This window comes from Propithecus coquereli, unplaced genomic scaffold (assembly GCF_000956105.1).
Source record: "Propithecus coquereli isolate 6110/MARCELLA unplaced genomic scaffold, Pcoq_1.0 Scaffold138, whole genome shotgun sequence".
NCBI classification, from domain to species: Eukaryota; Metazoa; Chordata; class Mammalia; order Primates; family Indriidae; genus Propithecus; species Propithecus coquereli.
In genome coordinates, this window is record NW_012138080.1 from 6992027 (window position 1) to 7009929 (window position 17903).

The following is a 17903-nucleotide window of genomic DNA, read 5'->3' on the forward strand; positions in this document are numbered from 1 at the left end:
AACACTTCAGCCATTTCAGACAGGCATTATGTTAATCCTAGGGAAAACAAGAAAGGTGATTCCAGATACTTTTAATAAAACTCATTTTAAGAGCAATTTACCACACTTGAACCATTTAGGCTCAGACACCAAAAACAAATGCTTACATTATTACATTAAAGTTCTGGGTTTAAGAAAAAAACTAATTGTTAAAAATACCATGAAGCAACTTCAATTTTTAGATTTAAAAAGCCTTGGTTTTAACAAAAGCAATGAGAATTTTTGTTAAAATTACTCGTAGACAATGACTTCTTAAAAAAAAAAAAACTGTAGGCCTGCATCCTGGCTCACACCTATAAATCCTAGCACTTTGGAAGGACGAGGCAGAAGGAATGGGAGGATCATTTGAAGCCAGGAGTTCAAGACCAGCCTGGTCAACATAGCAAGATGCTCACCCATACAAAACAAAAAAAAAATTAGCTGGGTGTGGTGGGGCACACCTGTAGTCCTAGCTAACCAGGAGGCTGAGGCAGGAGGATTGCTTGAGGCCACGAATTCGAGACCAGCCTGAACAAGAGCGAGGCCACATCTCTATAAAAAATAGAAAAACTACCTAGGTGTGGTGGTGCGCGTCTGTAGTCCCAGCTACTTGGGAGGCAGAGGCAAGAGGAACACTTGAGCTCAGGAGTTGAGGCTGCAGTTAGCAATGATAACGCCACTGCACCCTTGCCTAAGCAAAGAATAAAACTGTTTCAAAAAAAAAAAGATACAACTGAACTACTTCAATTGCCTATAGTTAACTGGTGGCTAGGGATGCAAAGATGGATAAGGGGGATGGGACGGTGCAGGGATACAAAATAGTGTCCCTGAGTCATTTGGTTCTGCCAGTAACTGTAGGGAAGTTATTAAATCTTTCAGCATCCATTTCTCAAGCAATAAAATGAACATGTTAGAAAAGCTAAGTTCCGACTGGCGCTGGGGGTAGGGGGTGGGGTGTCAAAAAGAATAAAAAGAATAAAAAAGGAAAACAAAAGAAAAGCTTAGTTCCTTCCCAACAAAATTCTATGTTTCTACAGAGCTCGTAATACTATCTAATAAAAATACAACAAGACTAAATATAATAAATACTTCTCTTCAACTAAGCCACAAAAGAACGTCTCCTAGGTTTCCTTCAATGTTCCCCAGCACTCAGCACAGTAAAAAACATACAAAAAACAGTCTATAACACTTTCACTGTAGGACAAAGTAAACTTGAACTTAAGACTTCCACTGATAAAAAGAGACTAGGACCAAGTTTAACTTAAAACATGAATTTCTCTGCTTTATCAATAGAAAATTCAATGAGGAAAGCAATCTTAGAAAAATTATTTTTAATCTAAACAAAAAATTTTTTCTTGAGACAGAGTCCCACCCTGTCCCCCTGGCAATGGCATCACTGTAGCTCACTGCAACCTCCAGTCCTGGGCCCAAGCCGATCCTCTTGCTTTAAGCCTCCTAAATAGCTGGGACTACAAGTGCACACCACCACTCTTGGCTAATTTTTCTACTTCTTGTAGAGACAGGGTCTTGCTATGTTCCCCAAGTTGTTTTCAAACTCCTGGCCTGAACGAATCCTTCCGCCTTGGCCTCCCAGAGTGCTAGGATTACAGGCCTCAGTGAGCCACTGCACCTGGCCCTAAATAATTCTTATTCTACCAATCTATCATAGGTGCATGATTCTTAAAATGCTTTATATTTGATTTTGTTAGCATATTAAATATACAAAACAAATAATACATTCCAAATTTACCAATTTCCAAAAAAATTCCTAGCCAAAAATCACTTACTATTTGAAGCTTGATCGTTTTTCCATCTAACTCTATAGTTCTTATTTTGAAATCCACACCAATTGTGCTGATGTAGCTTTCTGTATACGTATCATCCTGAAGGAGAAAATAGTTAATGTTCGACAGAGTAAATTTTAAAATATAATGTTTAGTTTTATCTACAAAGTTTATAAACAAAGTTTATGAAGCATAACATGCTGAAAATAGCCACTCCACCCTGCTTCGGTACTCGATTCATATTCTGATTACAAAGCATTGACTACTGAACAGTTTCTTCTTTCCTTAAAATCTTTTCAATAGCCATTCTTTATTTTTTCCAAACATCTCTTGGCAAATTCTTTAGATACATCATATAGAAAAAGGTGTTATAATTTCAATGATTATGAATGATTTTTCTAATTGCTAATCAGTAAAACTCTTACCCTTCCCACCCACCCACCCAATTTATTCACCACAAAGCAACAATCATTTTACTCTCCACTTAGGGATTTTTTTAGAAGCTAATTTTATTTCCTAGTTATGAGTTTTAAAAATTGAGATATAATGCACATTAACATAAAACTCACCCTTTTAAAGTGTACAATTCAGTGGTTCTTAGTATAGTCACAAGGTTGTAACCAGAACATTTTCATCAACAAAAAAGGACCCGGTAATTATTAGCATCTACTCCCCATTTTCCCCCTCAGACTCTGGCAACACTAATCTACTTTCTGTCTCTATGGATGTGCCTATTCTGGACATTTCATATTAAGTGGAATCATACAATGCTTGGCCTTTTGTGCCTGGCTTCTTTCACTTAGCATAATGTTTTCAAGGATCATCCACGTTGCAGCATGTATCAATACTTTGTTCTTTTTTATAGCTGAATAATAACACATTGTACGAATATACCACATTTTGTTTATCCATTCATAAATTGACGGACATTTGATGTGGGTTGTTTCCACTTTTGGCTATTATGAATAATATTGCTATAAACATCTGCGTACAACTTTTCCTGTGAACATGTTTCTTGTCAACTTTTTAACCCAATGTTAAACTTTTAAAATTATACTTGTTTCTCTCAAGTATCTGTCATGACATTTTACTCAGAATGGACACAAAACTTGTATTTTTCTTTAAGTGAAAATGTTTCCTGTAAAAAGATACATAAATGGAGAGACTAGACTATCACAAAGCACTACCTAGGAAGTATTCTGCCAACAAAAATGGAATTAAGTTTAATAATGCCTAATAAAAGCAGCACTGTCAAAGAGAACTTTCTACAATGACAGGCTCCATAAGCTGTACTAACCAATATGGTAGCCACTAGCCCCATGTGGCTTATGAGATAAGAAACTTAATTTTTAGTTTTTTCAATTTTAATTAAATTTGTTTGAATAGCCATGTAGAGCTAGTAGATACCATATGGACAGCACAGCTCTAGGCCCTCCTTCTATTAGAGAAAGAGGGATAAAGGAGTAAGTTTGTACCACAAGGAAGCAAAATGATAAATATGGAATGTTGGATAACCTACAAGACAAATGCCCCACTTTCTGCAAAAAGCCAATGACACGAAAAATCCATAAGTAAAAAAAGGGAGGTATGAAACTCTAAATTAAAAGACTAAACAAACAGTCTATGGCCATACCACCCGCCAAACGTGCCCAATCTCGTCTAATCTTGGAAGCTAAGCAGGGTGGGGCCTCTTTAGTACTTGGATGGGAGACAGCCTGGGAATACTGGATGCTGTAGGCTTCAAAAAAAAAAAAAAAAAGACTAAACAACAAAACAACCAAGTGGAATGTATGGACTATGTCTGGACCCTGATTTAAACCAAAAGCAAGAGAGCACTTCTGAGACAATCAGGAATTTATAAAATTTTTTAGGTTGACAATGGCACTGTCATAAGAAAATGTCCAGTTTTTAGAAATGCCTACTGAAGTAGATAGGGAGAAAACATGTTTGAGATCTGCATTACAATACTCCAGCAGAAAGAAAAGAAAAAAAAGGGTTACATGAAAACAATATAAGTCTTGATAATGTGAAATCTAATTCATGCATGAAATTAAAATAAAAAAGATCTCTAAAGAAAACTGTAGGCCAGGCACAGTGGCTCACACCTATAATCCCGGCACTTTGGGAGGCCAAGCCAGAAGATCACCAGGACTTTTGAGACCAACTTGGGCAACAAAGCAAGACTCCTGTCTCTACAAAAAATAGAAAAATTAGGTGGGTGTGGTGATATGTGCCTGCAGTCCCAGCTACTCAGAAGGCTGAGGCAGGAGGATCACATGAGCCCAGGAGTTGGAAGCTGCAGTGAGCTATGATTGTGCCACTTATACTCCAGCCTGGGTAACAGAGCAAGACTCTATCTCTAAAAAAAAAAAAAAAACCCTGTAAAAAATGTAATCAGAGAGTTTCAAGGATTAGAGGTTACTATATTGATTTATCCTCACATAATCACATTTCAGCATATCAAGAATCACTGGGTAAAAGAATACACACTTTCAAGGCACTGAATGCAATTTGACAAAATGCTCCTCACTAAGTATTCATTTTCTAAAAGTTATTTATTTTGTAATTGAGTTCCAAGTATCAGGTACCATAAAACGTAGTAGATAGAGAACAAAATGAATGCAATAAACATTTATTTAGCACTTCTACATGCCTGATGCTTGGTTAGAAATACTGAATTCTTGTAAATCCCTAAATGACCCTTACTCCCATGACTCAGCCATTGCACATACAATTCCTTCTGCCCAAAATTCTCAGACTCTCATTCTGTATAACCCTACTCCTCAGGCCCTGGGTCATGTGGCAATTTTTTGTTCATTCTTCGAGTTCAGGAAATACTGATTGCTCAAGCAACTTCTCCAACTCCTCAGCCAATAGTTAAGATTCTTCCCTCTGTGCTCCCAAAGCTTACTATACATTTCTTTATTATAGCTTTCACCACAATGTCTCTATTTTGAGGGTATGGGCATCAGTATTTGCTAAATACTTCCCAGGTTATTTTACTATGCAGGCAGTACTGAATACCTGACTTAGATCAATGGGCATGCCAGAGAGGATACTCTTTGAAGGCACAGACACCTTAAGCTACTTCATCAAGCAATGTCTTCCCACCTCCCCTATAACTGCTGATCTAATTCTAAGAATTATTCTCAATTTTAATATTTACCAATTATTAAAAATTAAGTGATATATAATTCTAACTTAAAGTCCTTTAATTACAAATAAAGTTTAACTCTTTTTTCACGTTTATTGGCAATTGGTTATTTCTTCTTTTGTGAATGGCCTGCTCATGTACTTGCACGTATTTCCACTAGGACAATCATGCTTTTCTTATTGATGTGTAAATGTTCATTGTACACTGAGAATATCAACACTCTCTCACATACATATTTTTGCTAGCGCCATTTGTTTTCTTATATTTTTATGCACTTGACAAATTAATTTTAATGCAACCAAATTTAACAATATTTCCTTTGTTCCTTTTTCTATTTTAGGAAATACCTTCACACAACCAACATTAAAGAGCCACCTATGTTTTATTCTAGTACTTCCATGGTCTTATTTCTAACCATTATATAAAAAGAAATTACATATTACTTAGTATTTTTTAAATGACCTCCATTAATATTGTCATTCTTCTCATCAGAAAAGTCACATAAGTATTTGGGACACTGTCAAACCTAATGGTGAAATATAAGTTTTCAAAAATTCTAATTTTCCCTTGAAAGCTTAAATTTTATTATAGGCAACAAATACTTTCAGCTATTTTCCTTGAAAGTCTCAGTTCATCTGAAAAAAAAGTCTGCCAAATACCCAATTCTGCATAACAATAATTTATCTGTTAGCTATTCTTTGAAGTTTAAAAAAAAAAACCAAAAAAAGGTATTCCATGAAAAGAAACAGCTAGTTCAGCTTGCAACTATGCAATATGCAGTAAAAAGTGCTTTATGTGTACCTCCTATTTCTTCACACAGAATCCTTTTAAAAGAATACTCAAGGATCAACATTTTTTAAAAAATAATAATTTTTACTATTTTGTCACGGATATTCTGAAGTGAAAATGGCTTTTTGTGTCTGTGTGTCCCTGTGAGTGCAGAGAGGTGAAGAACACCATGACTATGAGTACCACTTGGGGCTTAGCACTGCCTTGATGTATACTAAGGCACCAGAAGTAGTTTTATTCACCATTGCTTTTGTATCAGAGCAAATGTCAACATAGTGAAAAGGCAAATTTCTTTTGCATTAGTATATTACTAAGTAAATATTTACTTAGTAAATATTAATGCCTTAATATTATTAGGGTAATAGTCTTGACTTCATGGACCACCTGAGAGTGTCTTGGTAACCCCCAGGGGTCTTTGGTCCATACTCTGAGAACCAATGATCTATACAGTAAGAAGGGAAACATGCAAAATTTGAGGCAGCTGATAAAGACTATGAAGGATTGCGAATTCCCATTAGGTCAAAAGTCTGTCAGTTTCAGTATGGTAAACCCTATGCCACTGTCCTACAAAGTTTGTACCAGGCCCTGCTTTTTCTTTTTATGTCACTAAAGTTCAACTTGAAAATTTATTTTCATCAAGTCACCTTCAACACAGGCAAACTATTTCCCCCTTACCTTGCTACCTATTTTAGAATGAACCACTGTTTGACCTCTACCTAAAGTATTAAGACACCCTAACTTTATAACCATACTTCGCTGAATTTCTTTTAAGAACAATAACATTTTTTCTATTTAACAGTCCAAGATACCACTGGGGATGTATATTTAGAGGCTTTAAATATATAAACTCTGGAAGAATTACTTATTCTAAATAAAATTGTTTGTCTACCTAGAAAACATGGCATTTATTATACCAATAATTAGAAAGGCATTTCAACTTACTGCAAACCTAAGGAGGAGGCAAGACTTTCCAACCCCAGAGTCGCCAATCAGAAGTAACTTGAATAAATAATCACTGTAAAAAGGAAAAAGAAAATCACATTAATAAAACCATATTGCATTGTAAGTTCTACAACAAAAAAAATACAGCCAAGAACTAACCTGGAAGACTACAACTCCTGAAAAGCCCATACATGACTTAAGAAAAACTAAAACTGTACCCAAAAATAGCCCTCTTGATAGATCACTGAACTACACAGAATTATATAAAAGTTAAGAGAGGCCATGCCATCCATGATCTCTGTGTTCAGTGAATTTCCACTTACTAGGAAATAATGACCTAGCACTCTGGGAGGCCAAGGAGGGAGGATCGCTCAAGGTCAGGAGTTCAAGACCAGCCTGAGCAAGAGTGAGACCCCGTTTCTACTAAAAATAGAAAGAAATTAGCCGGACAACTAAAAACATATAGAAAAAATTAGCCGGGCATGGTGACGCATGCCTTAGTCCCAGCTGCTCGGGAGGCTGAGGCAGAAGGAGTGATTGCTTGAGCCCAGGAGTTTGAGGTTGCTGTGAGCTAGCCTGATGCCACGGTACTCTAGCCCAGGCAACAGAGCAAGACTCTGTCTCAAAAAAAAAAAAAAAAAAAATGGAAATAATGAAAGGAAATATAAGTGATATGCATTCTTGGAGAGCACAAGAGATATATGCTAAAGAAATTCCACTCCTCTACAGTATTAGAATACAGAAAGTTAACTTTCCATTGTTCTTGCCAATGAAATGTTAGTTTCTCCTTCAAATTCTAAGATCAATTCATTATTTCATAGCAATCCTCCAATGAATGGATTTTTACAATGCTACCCTAGCATCCAGCTGGAATTCTCCCCTCAAAAAAAGGATCACTTAACTTCTGAAAGCCCTCATCATAAATATTTTACACTAGAAATGTGGTAAAATCAAAGGCTATTTATATAAGCACAGAACTTTACCAACATTCTAAGCTTGTATTAAAGCATTTTTCAGAAACATTGAAAACTAGGCTCTGTTTATGTGTAATGTATCAACCATTGCCAGACCTAACTCAAAAACCACCCCCAAGGATTCCTTCATGGACCTGAGACAACAGATTGTCTGCCCACGATCTCCAAAGAAATCCCTCATATATCCTTCCCAACTTCGACCAATACTATGTTTTCTTTTAAGCAATATCAAAAGAACGAAAAAAATTAGAATTTATATATTGTTTTTCTAGAAGATATATAATTTTCAATTTTGTTCTTTGTGATTTCGTTTCTTAAAAAACGCTACCTAATTATGGTGAAATCCAAATGTCACTCAATTTAAATTTAGATTATAATTCTCATTATGGAATAGAAGTGGTGACAGTGGGCAATCTTGTCTGGTTCCAGTTCTAAGCGGGAAGGCTCTCAATTTTTCCCCAGGCATTATGATGTTATTTGTGGGTTTGTCATATGCGGCCTTTATAACTTTGAGGTATATTTTATCTATGCCTGTTTTATTAAGAGTTCTTATCATAAAAGGGTGCTGAATTTTGGCACATGCTTTTTCTGCATCTATGGAGAGGATCATATGATCTTTGTTTTTACTTCTATTTACGTAGTGAATCACATTTATAGATTTGCATATGTTGAACCATCCTTGCATCTCTAAGATGAAGCCCACCTGGTCATGGTGGATTATTTTTTCATGTACAGTGGAATTCAGTTTGCTAGGATTTTATTGAAAATTTTTGCATCTATATACAGGAGGGATATTGGTCTGTAGTTTTCTTTTTTTGTTGTGTCCTTTCCTGGCTTTGGTATCAAAGTGATACTGGCTTCATAGAATGAGTTGGGGAAGATCCCTTCCTTCTCGATGTTATGAAACAATTTCTGCAGTATAGGTACCAGTTCTTCTTTGAAGGTCTGGTAAAATTCAGCTGTGAAACCATCTGGTCTGGGACTTTTTTTCCTGGAAGATTTTTTATTGCTGCTTGAATTTCATTACTTGATATTGGTCTGTTCAGGAGTTCTGTTTCTTCCTGATTGAGCCTAGGAAGCTTTTGTGTTTCCAGTAATTTGTCCACTTCCTCAGTGCTTTTAAGTTTATGTGCATAGGGATTTTTATAGTATTCAGAGATATTTTGTATTTCTGTGGTATCAGTTATAATATCTCCTGTTTCATTTCTGATTGAGATTAGGGACCTTTCTTTTCTGTCTCTGGTTAGTCTAGAAGGAGGACTGTTCATAATCTTTTCAAACAACCAACTTTTTTTTTTTAATTTATCTTCTGTATAATTCTTTTGGAATCAATTTCATTTAGTTCTGCTCTAACCTTAGTTATTTCTTTCCTTCTGCTGGGTTTGGGATTGGTTTGTTCTTCCTTTTCCAATTTCTTGAGAAGATTCATTAGATTGTTGATTTGTGATCTTTCTGTCTTTTGGACATAGGCATTTAAGTCTATGAATTTTCCTCTTAAGACTGCTTTTGCAGAATCCCACAGATTTTGGTAACTTGTGTCCCCTTTGTCATTTAGTTTGTTTTGATTTCCATCTTTATTTCCTCCTTGACCCAATAATCATTCAGCAGTAGGTTGTTTAATTTCCATGACTTTGTGTAGAACTGTTTCTGTTGGAATTGATTTCTAATTTTATTCCACTGTGATCTAAGAAGATGCATGGCATAATTTCTATTTTTTTAAATTTGTTGAGCCACCTTTTGTGGCCTAGGATGTGATCGATCTTAGAGAATGTCCCGTGAGCTGATGAGAAGAATGTATATTTAGTAGTTTGGGGGCAGAATGTTCTGTAAATGTCTGTTAGGACCATTTGTTCTAGAGTACTGTTTAAGCCCACTGTTTCTTTGTTTATTTTCTGTTTGGAGGATCTGTCCCATTCTGTCAGTGGGGTGTTGAAGTCCCCAGCTATTATAACGCTGCTGTTTATCGCTGTGTTTAGATCAAGTAGGATTTGCTTTATAAATCTGGGCGTACCTGTGTTAGGTGCATAGATATTTAGAATTGTTATGTCTTCTTGTTGAATCGTTTCCTTCACCATTATATAAATCGCCTTTGTCTTTCTTTACTTTTATTGATTTGAAGTCTGTGTTATCTGATAAGAGAATGGCTACACTGGCTTTCTTTTGGTTTCCCTTTGCATGAAATATTGTTTTCCATCCCTTCATCTTGAGTCGGAATGAGTGCTCGTGGGTTAGATGAATTTCCCGGAGACAGCAGATACTTGGCTTTTATTTTTTTATCCGTTCAGCCAGACTATGTCTCTTCAGTGGGGAGTTACTGAAAGAATTGATAAGTGGGGTGGATCTCTGTTCAACCTGTTGTGTAGAACTTTATTGCTTTGTTTTACCTCTTGAACCACCATGGTATCCGAGCTCCGAACTTTAGCTTTTGGATGGTTTTACACTGGTAGGTGTCTACTGTTCTGATCAATGTATAACGCAGATCTGAGTACTTCCTGCAGGGCAGGTCTGGTCTTAACAAATTCCCCCAATGTTTGCTTCTCTGAGAAAGTCTTTATTTCTTCCTCATGTAGGAAACTTAGTTTTGTAGGATACAAAATTCTAGGCCAGCCATTGTTCTGTTTGAGAAAACTGAGAATGGGGCTCCACTCCATTCTGGCTTATAAGATCTCAGTTGAGAAGTCTGCAGTTAGTCTGACGGCTTTTCCTTTGTAAGTTACATGATGCTTTAGCCTTATGGTTCATAGGAGTTCCTCTTTTGTGTTAACTTTGGCCAGTCTGATGACTACACATTGTGGTAACTGCCTCTTGGCGATTACTCTCTCAAGAGTCCGTTGAGCTTCTAGTACTTGGATGTCGAGATTTCTAGCAAGACCTGGGAAATCTTCCAAGTATTGCCTCAAATAAGTTTTCCAGCCCTTGTATTATTTTCTTCTTCATTCTCAGGGATGCCTATGATTCTTATGTTAAGCCTCTTTATATAATCCTATATTTCTTGTAGGCTTTGTTTGTTTCTATTTCTCTGTTCTTTCTCTTTGACTGACTTGTTTAATTCCAAGGTGCTGTCTTTTAGCTCTGAGATTCTTTCTTCTGCCTGATCTAGCCCACTCTTAAGGCTTTCCACTGTGTTTTGTATTTCCTTGAATGAATTTTTCATTTCCAGAAGGTCTGCTTGACTTTTTTTAATTATTTGATTTCTTTAGTGAACTTTTCATGCATTTCCTGCATTGTTTTTGTGGTTTCTTTCTGTTGGGTTTCTGTTTTCTCTTGTATTTCACTGACCTTCCTTACAATCCATATTCCAAATTCTTTATCAGTCATTTCAATATTCTCATTTTGGTTGGTTTCCATTGGTATGGACTTATTTTCTTTTGGAGATGTCCTTTCATTCTGATTTTTCATGTATCCAGAGATCTTTCACTGATCCCCTCTCATCTAGAGCAGCTTTTGCCTCTTATTTTTGCATTTTTTTTATTAGATAATGGCACACCCAGTTTAATCTGAGGCAGTAGGTCATACTTGTGGGTAAGACTCAACTACATCCTGTATGATTGAGTCAGTAAATGCTATAAAGGGCATGCAAACTGACCTCGCTGCCAGTAGGTGGTGCTTGCCAGAAGGAACAAGCTGCAATGTTTTTGGGTCCTGTGATCAGCCCTAGTCTAGGTAAACTGTTACCCAGGTTTACACAGTGATAAACACTGTTTTGGTTTTACCAAGTTACCATAGTATACCTATTGTCCTTAATCACATCTAAGGAAAAGGATTAAAAAAAAATCCTAAGTGCCAGTAAGCAGCAAAATAGAGGTCACAGAAGAAAATAAAAAGCTTTTAAACAAGTCAATCAGAAGAGGGGACTGAAGCATAGAATGATCTAAATAATAAACACCCCTTCCAGTTTGAGATTTTAAAATAAAAAGGGATTTTTACTGTAGAACATTACCCTTAATAAATTACTGATACCTAATAGCAAACAATTTCTATCAGGCAGTTCAGTTAGTTGACTGACTTTAGTTCTTACTGATAGGTTCATTAATTAAACCAAATAAATCCTTAAAAATACTGAACATTGAACATTGAGTACATGCTAAGAATTTACATGTATTTAAGTTAGCAAGAATCTCAGAGCATTGATAGTACTACAGTAGGTTGGTATTTAAACAGAAGTTTCAACACATAAATGGCCTCAATTTGCCAATCTCCCTGAGGTAGTGCCAGGCATGCAGTAAACACTAAAAAAAATCTCCTGAATCAGCTGTATTAAAACTTGTTACAATAACTGGGCTGTATTGGGCCACAGATATTGCCTTAGGTATCATTACCATAAAGACCAATTGCTCTACTTTATTCCAGAGCAACCATAAGGCTGGGGGAAAAAAAACATGAATCCTTCCTGTGTTCAAGTTACATTATAGTTTGAAGAAATTAATAGGCAACTTTTGAAAAATCACCTTTCTCAACTACATTCTTTTTAAATTTTGCAAATACAGTATTGCCATTTTTGAACATTATTTATGAGTTCCTAATACTTTGAGGTTCAAAACCATTATAAATAATATTAAGGGTACTCTGTACAAGACAATCTTTGCAAAAGGAGACTATCTGCTCTCTCCCAAACAAACCATCAGCTTCACTAACAGGACAACAGTCACGTAATGGAAAAAGGCAAACAAAATCAAACTCATAAACATCCTTACCTCCCCTTATCAAATATACACACCTGTATAGTGTGATCAATAAATAACAATGTTACCTGCATTGGGACATTTTAAATTCAGAATTTACTTACATATTTTTCTGTAACTACCATTTACAAAACAGAACACAGTAAAAATGTTGAGAGAAAATATGCAAATCTAAAATTATAGAGCACAAGGGCAGAATTTTGGTACAAAGGGCCAAGACTAATTTAGCAAATGATAACACTTTAAATGTATTTATTCTTTATTTCTCAGAATTTGGATCATTGTCAGCCTACAATATAATTTTGACTTAAATGAAAAAACCGTATTATGCTAGTTTAGAAATCTATAAAGATTTATAATTTTAATCACCACCCTCCTAAATTATTCTAGTAAATCCTATCCACTGTTTCCAATTCAGAAATTCCTCTAGCTTTTTAAATTTAATTTACTATTACACTTCATACCTTCTACCCCTGAGAAGTTTATAGTCTATTTTTCCCAATTCTTATGTTTGACATAACTATCTGTGGGTGTGGAAGGTAAACTGACTTATTCATTTGTGTATTCAAGGATATAGCACTATGCCTTTTACAACGCACACGCTAAGAGATCAGAGAACATTTCAGTTTTGCATTTTTTATCAGGTCTCTTTCATTATTGAGTTACAGCCAAAGAAAATCTATGCCATCCTTTAATTAACATTTTTGGCAAAATACTAGAGGGAAAAAATGGATGACGGCATGGCATGTTAAAAGGACATAGGAACCAACCTGAAAGTTCTCTCAATGGCCAAGCAAAAACAATTTGAGCCACAAAGCAAATACCCACGTATTAGATTATAACTCAAAGAATAAATACCCATGAGTTCATACTAGTATAATAAATGATTAAATAAATAAATGGGAGAGAAGAGACCAATCTTCCTCACTGGATTCCATTAATACATGTAGAAGGAATAAAGAGAAATAGAAAATCACTAGATCACCACATTAATAACTGCTGCAAGGAAGAGCTACTGATGAATACTAAAACTAGTGGGTGAAACTCAAGAGAAATAGGATATTTGCACAGCCTCGAAGTATGTCCCCAAATATTACTTTGGTGGTTTTAAGATATCCCCACAAATTCTATGAACACTCCTGCCCACTAGGAGATGGAGTTTAATTCCCTTCCCTTTGAGTGTGGGCTGTACTTAGTGACAGGTTTCTAATAAATAGAGTGTACAAAGGGAAAAATCATAACTTTACAGTGGAAAAACCTGAGAGACACCACCTTAAGTGGTCAAGGTGAACATCACCAGTTATGTTCCAGTAATAAGTCAATCACCAGTATGACCAGTAATAAATCAGTATGACCTAATATGATGTGATGAGTAGGGCACTGACTTCTACAGTATTTTCCCCAAAATTCATAACCTTAGTGTAATCATGAGAAAACATCAAACAAAGGCAAATTGACGGACATTCTACACTACCTATCAACACTCTTCAAAAGCGTCAAGAGTATGAAAAAGGAAAGACTGAGAAACCATCACAGATTAAAGGTAGCTAACATGGCATAACAACTAAATACAATATGATATTCTGGATTAGATCCTAGAACAGAAAAAATACATTAATAGAAAAATTGGAGAAATTGGAATAAAGTCTATAGTTAATAATGTAGCAATGTTTATTTCTTAATTTGGATAAATATACTGTGTATGCAACATATTAAGGGAAGCCGAGTGAAGGGTATACAGGAACTCTCTACACTATTTTTACAACTCTTCAGTAAATCTCAATTGAGTTCAAAACAAAAAAGTTAAAAAGGCCGGGAGCGGTGGCTCACGCCTATAATCCTAGCTCTCTGGGAGGCCGAGGCGGGCGGATTGTTTGAGCTCAGGAGTTCGAAACCAGCCTGAGCAAGAGTGAGACCCTGTCTCTACTAAAAATAGAAAGAAATTAATTGGACAACTAAAAAAATATAGAAAAAAATTAGCCGGGCATGGTGGCGCATGCCTGTAGTCCCAGCTACTCGGGAGGCTGAGGCAGGAGGATCACTTGAGCCCAGGAGTTTGAGGTTGCTGTGAGCTAGGATGACGCCACGGCACTCTAGCCCGGGCAACAGAGTGAGACTCTGTCTCAAAAAAAAAAAAAAAAGTTAAAAAAAAAACTGAGGAAATTGGCAAAATAGGTATAAACAACAATCACTTCAAAAAGCTAGCTCATTATCTTTCCTAAACATAAGAGACATTTTATATTTTCTCAAGTTATATCTCATCATAAATCATGCTGAAATTTTTTTAAAAAACCACCTTAAAGTTGCTTTTGAGGCACAAGTAGTATTACCATCAGCAAAAATTTTTTTGAACTTCTTGAATTTATAATACCATGATACTTTATATATGGATTTTATACACACACACACACACACACATACATGTATTCTTTTTAAGGCTAGTCAAGTGAAGCAGTGGGAGTGGAGAAGGAACAAAAGAATCTATAACTGGTTGTGATCCATTCGTTGTAAATACCACTGCGCTCGGACCAGCCAAAAAGCTAAAACAGTTAAACTGAGAATGGCATAGATTAAGGCTTGAATGGAAAGGAGTAGGTTGAGGGAAATTAACAGTAGTCTTTGACAAGTGGATAGGTGGGGCATCAAAGACAGTAATAAGAGAAAAATTATTTTGGCTATCAGTTTTTCCTATAAGTTAACTCCTCATCTACTCCACCAATATTGAAGATTCAAACAGTAAATAAAAGCAATGGAGTTCAGTAAGGATGAGTTTTATTCTACCCAGTTTTCGTGAAGTTGAATGATCAACGATGGTATATGTGGTTTTTACTAACATATTAGAATGGTCTTTTGCTTAACAGATGAGGAAAAAAATGAACTATACATTCTATTACAAATCTGTGAGAGGGCCCATCGCAGAACCCTTATTCCAACTCTCAGTTTAGAGTTCTATTTCCATTACTTATGATCTGAACATAATCTTGATGTTCACTGATGTACATATATGTACCTGTGCCACTTTTGTATGCAAACACTAACGTTTACTATACTTTCAAAAAAGTCACTACTGTGAGAGCATGGAACACTATTCTTTAAAAAATAAATAAGGCAGATTTTAGGTTCAAAATTCTATTAGGTACAAAATGCTTTTCTTGCCTAACGTATGAAGTAGGGGATGATTCAGCTTGTTTCTGAATCTAAATTGCTACTAAGAATTCTAAAACCTCAAAGAAGACAGTTATGTGAAAGGATTATAGAACATTGTTTAATATAATCCCATTTTTGTCTTTAAAAAACCTTTTGTGCATACATACAAAAAGATTTGAAAAAAATGGGCACTTCTAGATTATAAGGTTATCATTGATATTTTCTTCTTTATAACTTTTTAATAGTCTACAGTAAGCTTGTTATTACTTTCATAACCAGGAAAAAAATGTTATTTGAGGGGAGGAAAAAAAATTTTTTTTTTTCGTTTTTTAGAGAGAGGGTTTTGCTGTCGTCCAGGCTGGAATGCAGTGGCCTGATCACAGTTTACTATAACCTTGACTTTCTCAGCTCAAGTGATCCTCCCTCCTCAGCCTCCCAAGTAACTGGAACCACAGGTAAGCGTCACCATGCCCGGTTAATCTTTTCTATTTTTTGTAGAGATGAGGTCTCAAACTCCTGGCCTCAAGCATTCCTCATGCCTCAGCCGTCCTCCCAAAGTGCTGCAATTACAGGCATAAGCCACCACGTCCAGCCATGAGGTGAGAAAAAAATTGTAATCAGAGGGTTTTATTCAATGACTTATCACCCTTGTAAATTTGTTCAGCACATCTATCATAACACAAATGATTTCTAGGTAGAGCAGGTCAAGGCTGTAAACAAATAGCAATGGCATACTCCCAATATAGCCACAAGTACATGAAGTCAATTTTTTGAATTAAATGAGAATAAATTTTTTTCTTCTTTCATGAAATAAAATCTAGATTATCAGACAAGATTCACACATCAATGAATCCTTTACAAGAGAAAGCTGACTGACACTAACACAACTTTCAACATTCCACCCTCTGTAGACATATACCAGGGAAGAAAAAAGCATAACAGCAGAGGACTATAGTGTATAGTTGTTTTTATACAAACAGTACTCCAAAAATACGAATTTCATAATGTCAGTTATAATATAAGCCTGGTATTTTCAAGAAAAGGCCTGGTATTTTAAAAAGTTCAATGATTAGCTAGGTGTGGTGGCACATACCTGTAGTCTCAGCTACTCGGAAGGCTGAGGCAGGAGGATCTCTGGAGCCCAGGAATTTGAGGTTGCAGTGAGCTATAATGATGTCACTACACTATAGCCTGAGCAACAGAGTGAGACCCTGTCTCACAAAAAAAAAAAAAAAAAACATTCAGTGGAAACTAAATTCATTCTCTTTCATCTAGAATGGATTCACCCACATCACAGGAATTGTTATGGTTTAAATGTGTCCCCCCAAAGTTCATGTGTTCGAAAATTAATCCCCAATGTAACAATGTCAGGAGAGGCTTAATAAGAGGTGATTAGATCACAAGGGCTCTGCCCTCATGAATGATTAATCCCAAGAGTGGGTTAGTTATAAAAGTGAGTTCAGCACCCTCTTTCTCTGTCTCACGTTCACCTGCCCTTCCACCTTCTCAGGATAAGGCCCCACAAAGGCCAGAGTCATGCTCTTGGATTCCCAGCCTTCAGAACTATGAGCCAAATAAACTTATAAACTGCCAGTATGTGTTATTCTACTATAGAGCAGAAAACAGACTAAGACAGGAATCATGTTGCTTCAGCTTCTTATGTCATACCTGAAAACACATAAAACTAAGCTCACTTATCAAATTTTTTAAAAACTCGTAATTATGATATAATGACAGAATGGCCAAATAAACTTTAATGTGAAAATTATCAAGACTATTAAACTACAGACTAATAACCTCTGGGGTATGGAATGATTAATAAAAACTTCACAATGATTGTGTCTGACATCAACTTTTCTCCTTCACTCTCTTTAAGTACACTTCACAGAACATAATTCAAAACTGACCTTCCAGCTGTTAACAGTTACCCCTTGTTGGAAACAAGAGGTAAGACCTTTTAGTTACTTCGTATGCTTCTATACTGTGTGAATTTTATAGTGAGCACATATGACTTTTATAATTAAATATTTAAAACTAAATAAACCTTCAGTTGCAAACAAAAGCAGCTTGTCAATCAAAATAAATGGTCAAAATAACTAATTACCAAGAATCTGAGGGCAACAGTTTTTTCTCCAAATTTAAGTTAGTAGCTAAGCAATTTTTTAAAAAACTGTCCCCATAACCACTAAAATTGCATGTTTTTCTTTGATATTTAGAGACAATAATTTTGTAGGTTCCATTTTAGTTTTGTTTAGAACAGTGTACCAAAAATTCAAACCTCCAAACTATGAGGTAAATTTACAAAAATTTTCAGAGCTATACACAAAAACTTTGAAGCTATTCATACAAAGCTTCTATTCAGATGATGAGTGACAAAGGGTCACAGGAGTTTACCAATATTATCTAAAGTGAA

At 35.7% G+C, this 17903-nt stretch overlaps 1 protein-coding gene across 1 annotated transcript in view; it reads right to left on the reverse strand.

The window, feature by feature from the left end:
- RAB1A (RAB1A, member RAS oncogene family) overlaps positions 1-17903 on the reverse strand; it is a 30078-nt gene that overhangs the window by 3734 nt on the left and 8441 nt on the right. Inside the window, exons 2-3 of the mRNA XM_012639201.1 lie at positions 6688-6760; positions 1806-1901 (exon numbers count right to left, since the gene is read on the reverse strand). Of these exons, the coding sequence (XP_012494655.1) occupies positions 1806-1901; positions 6688-6760 (169 nt within the window). The remainder of the gene's footprint in view (positions 1-1805; positions 1902-6687; positions 6761-17903) is intronic.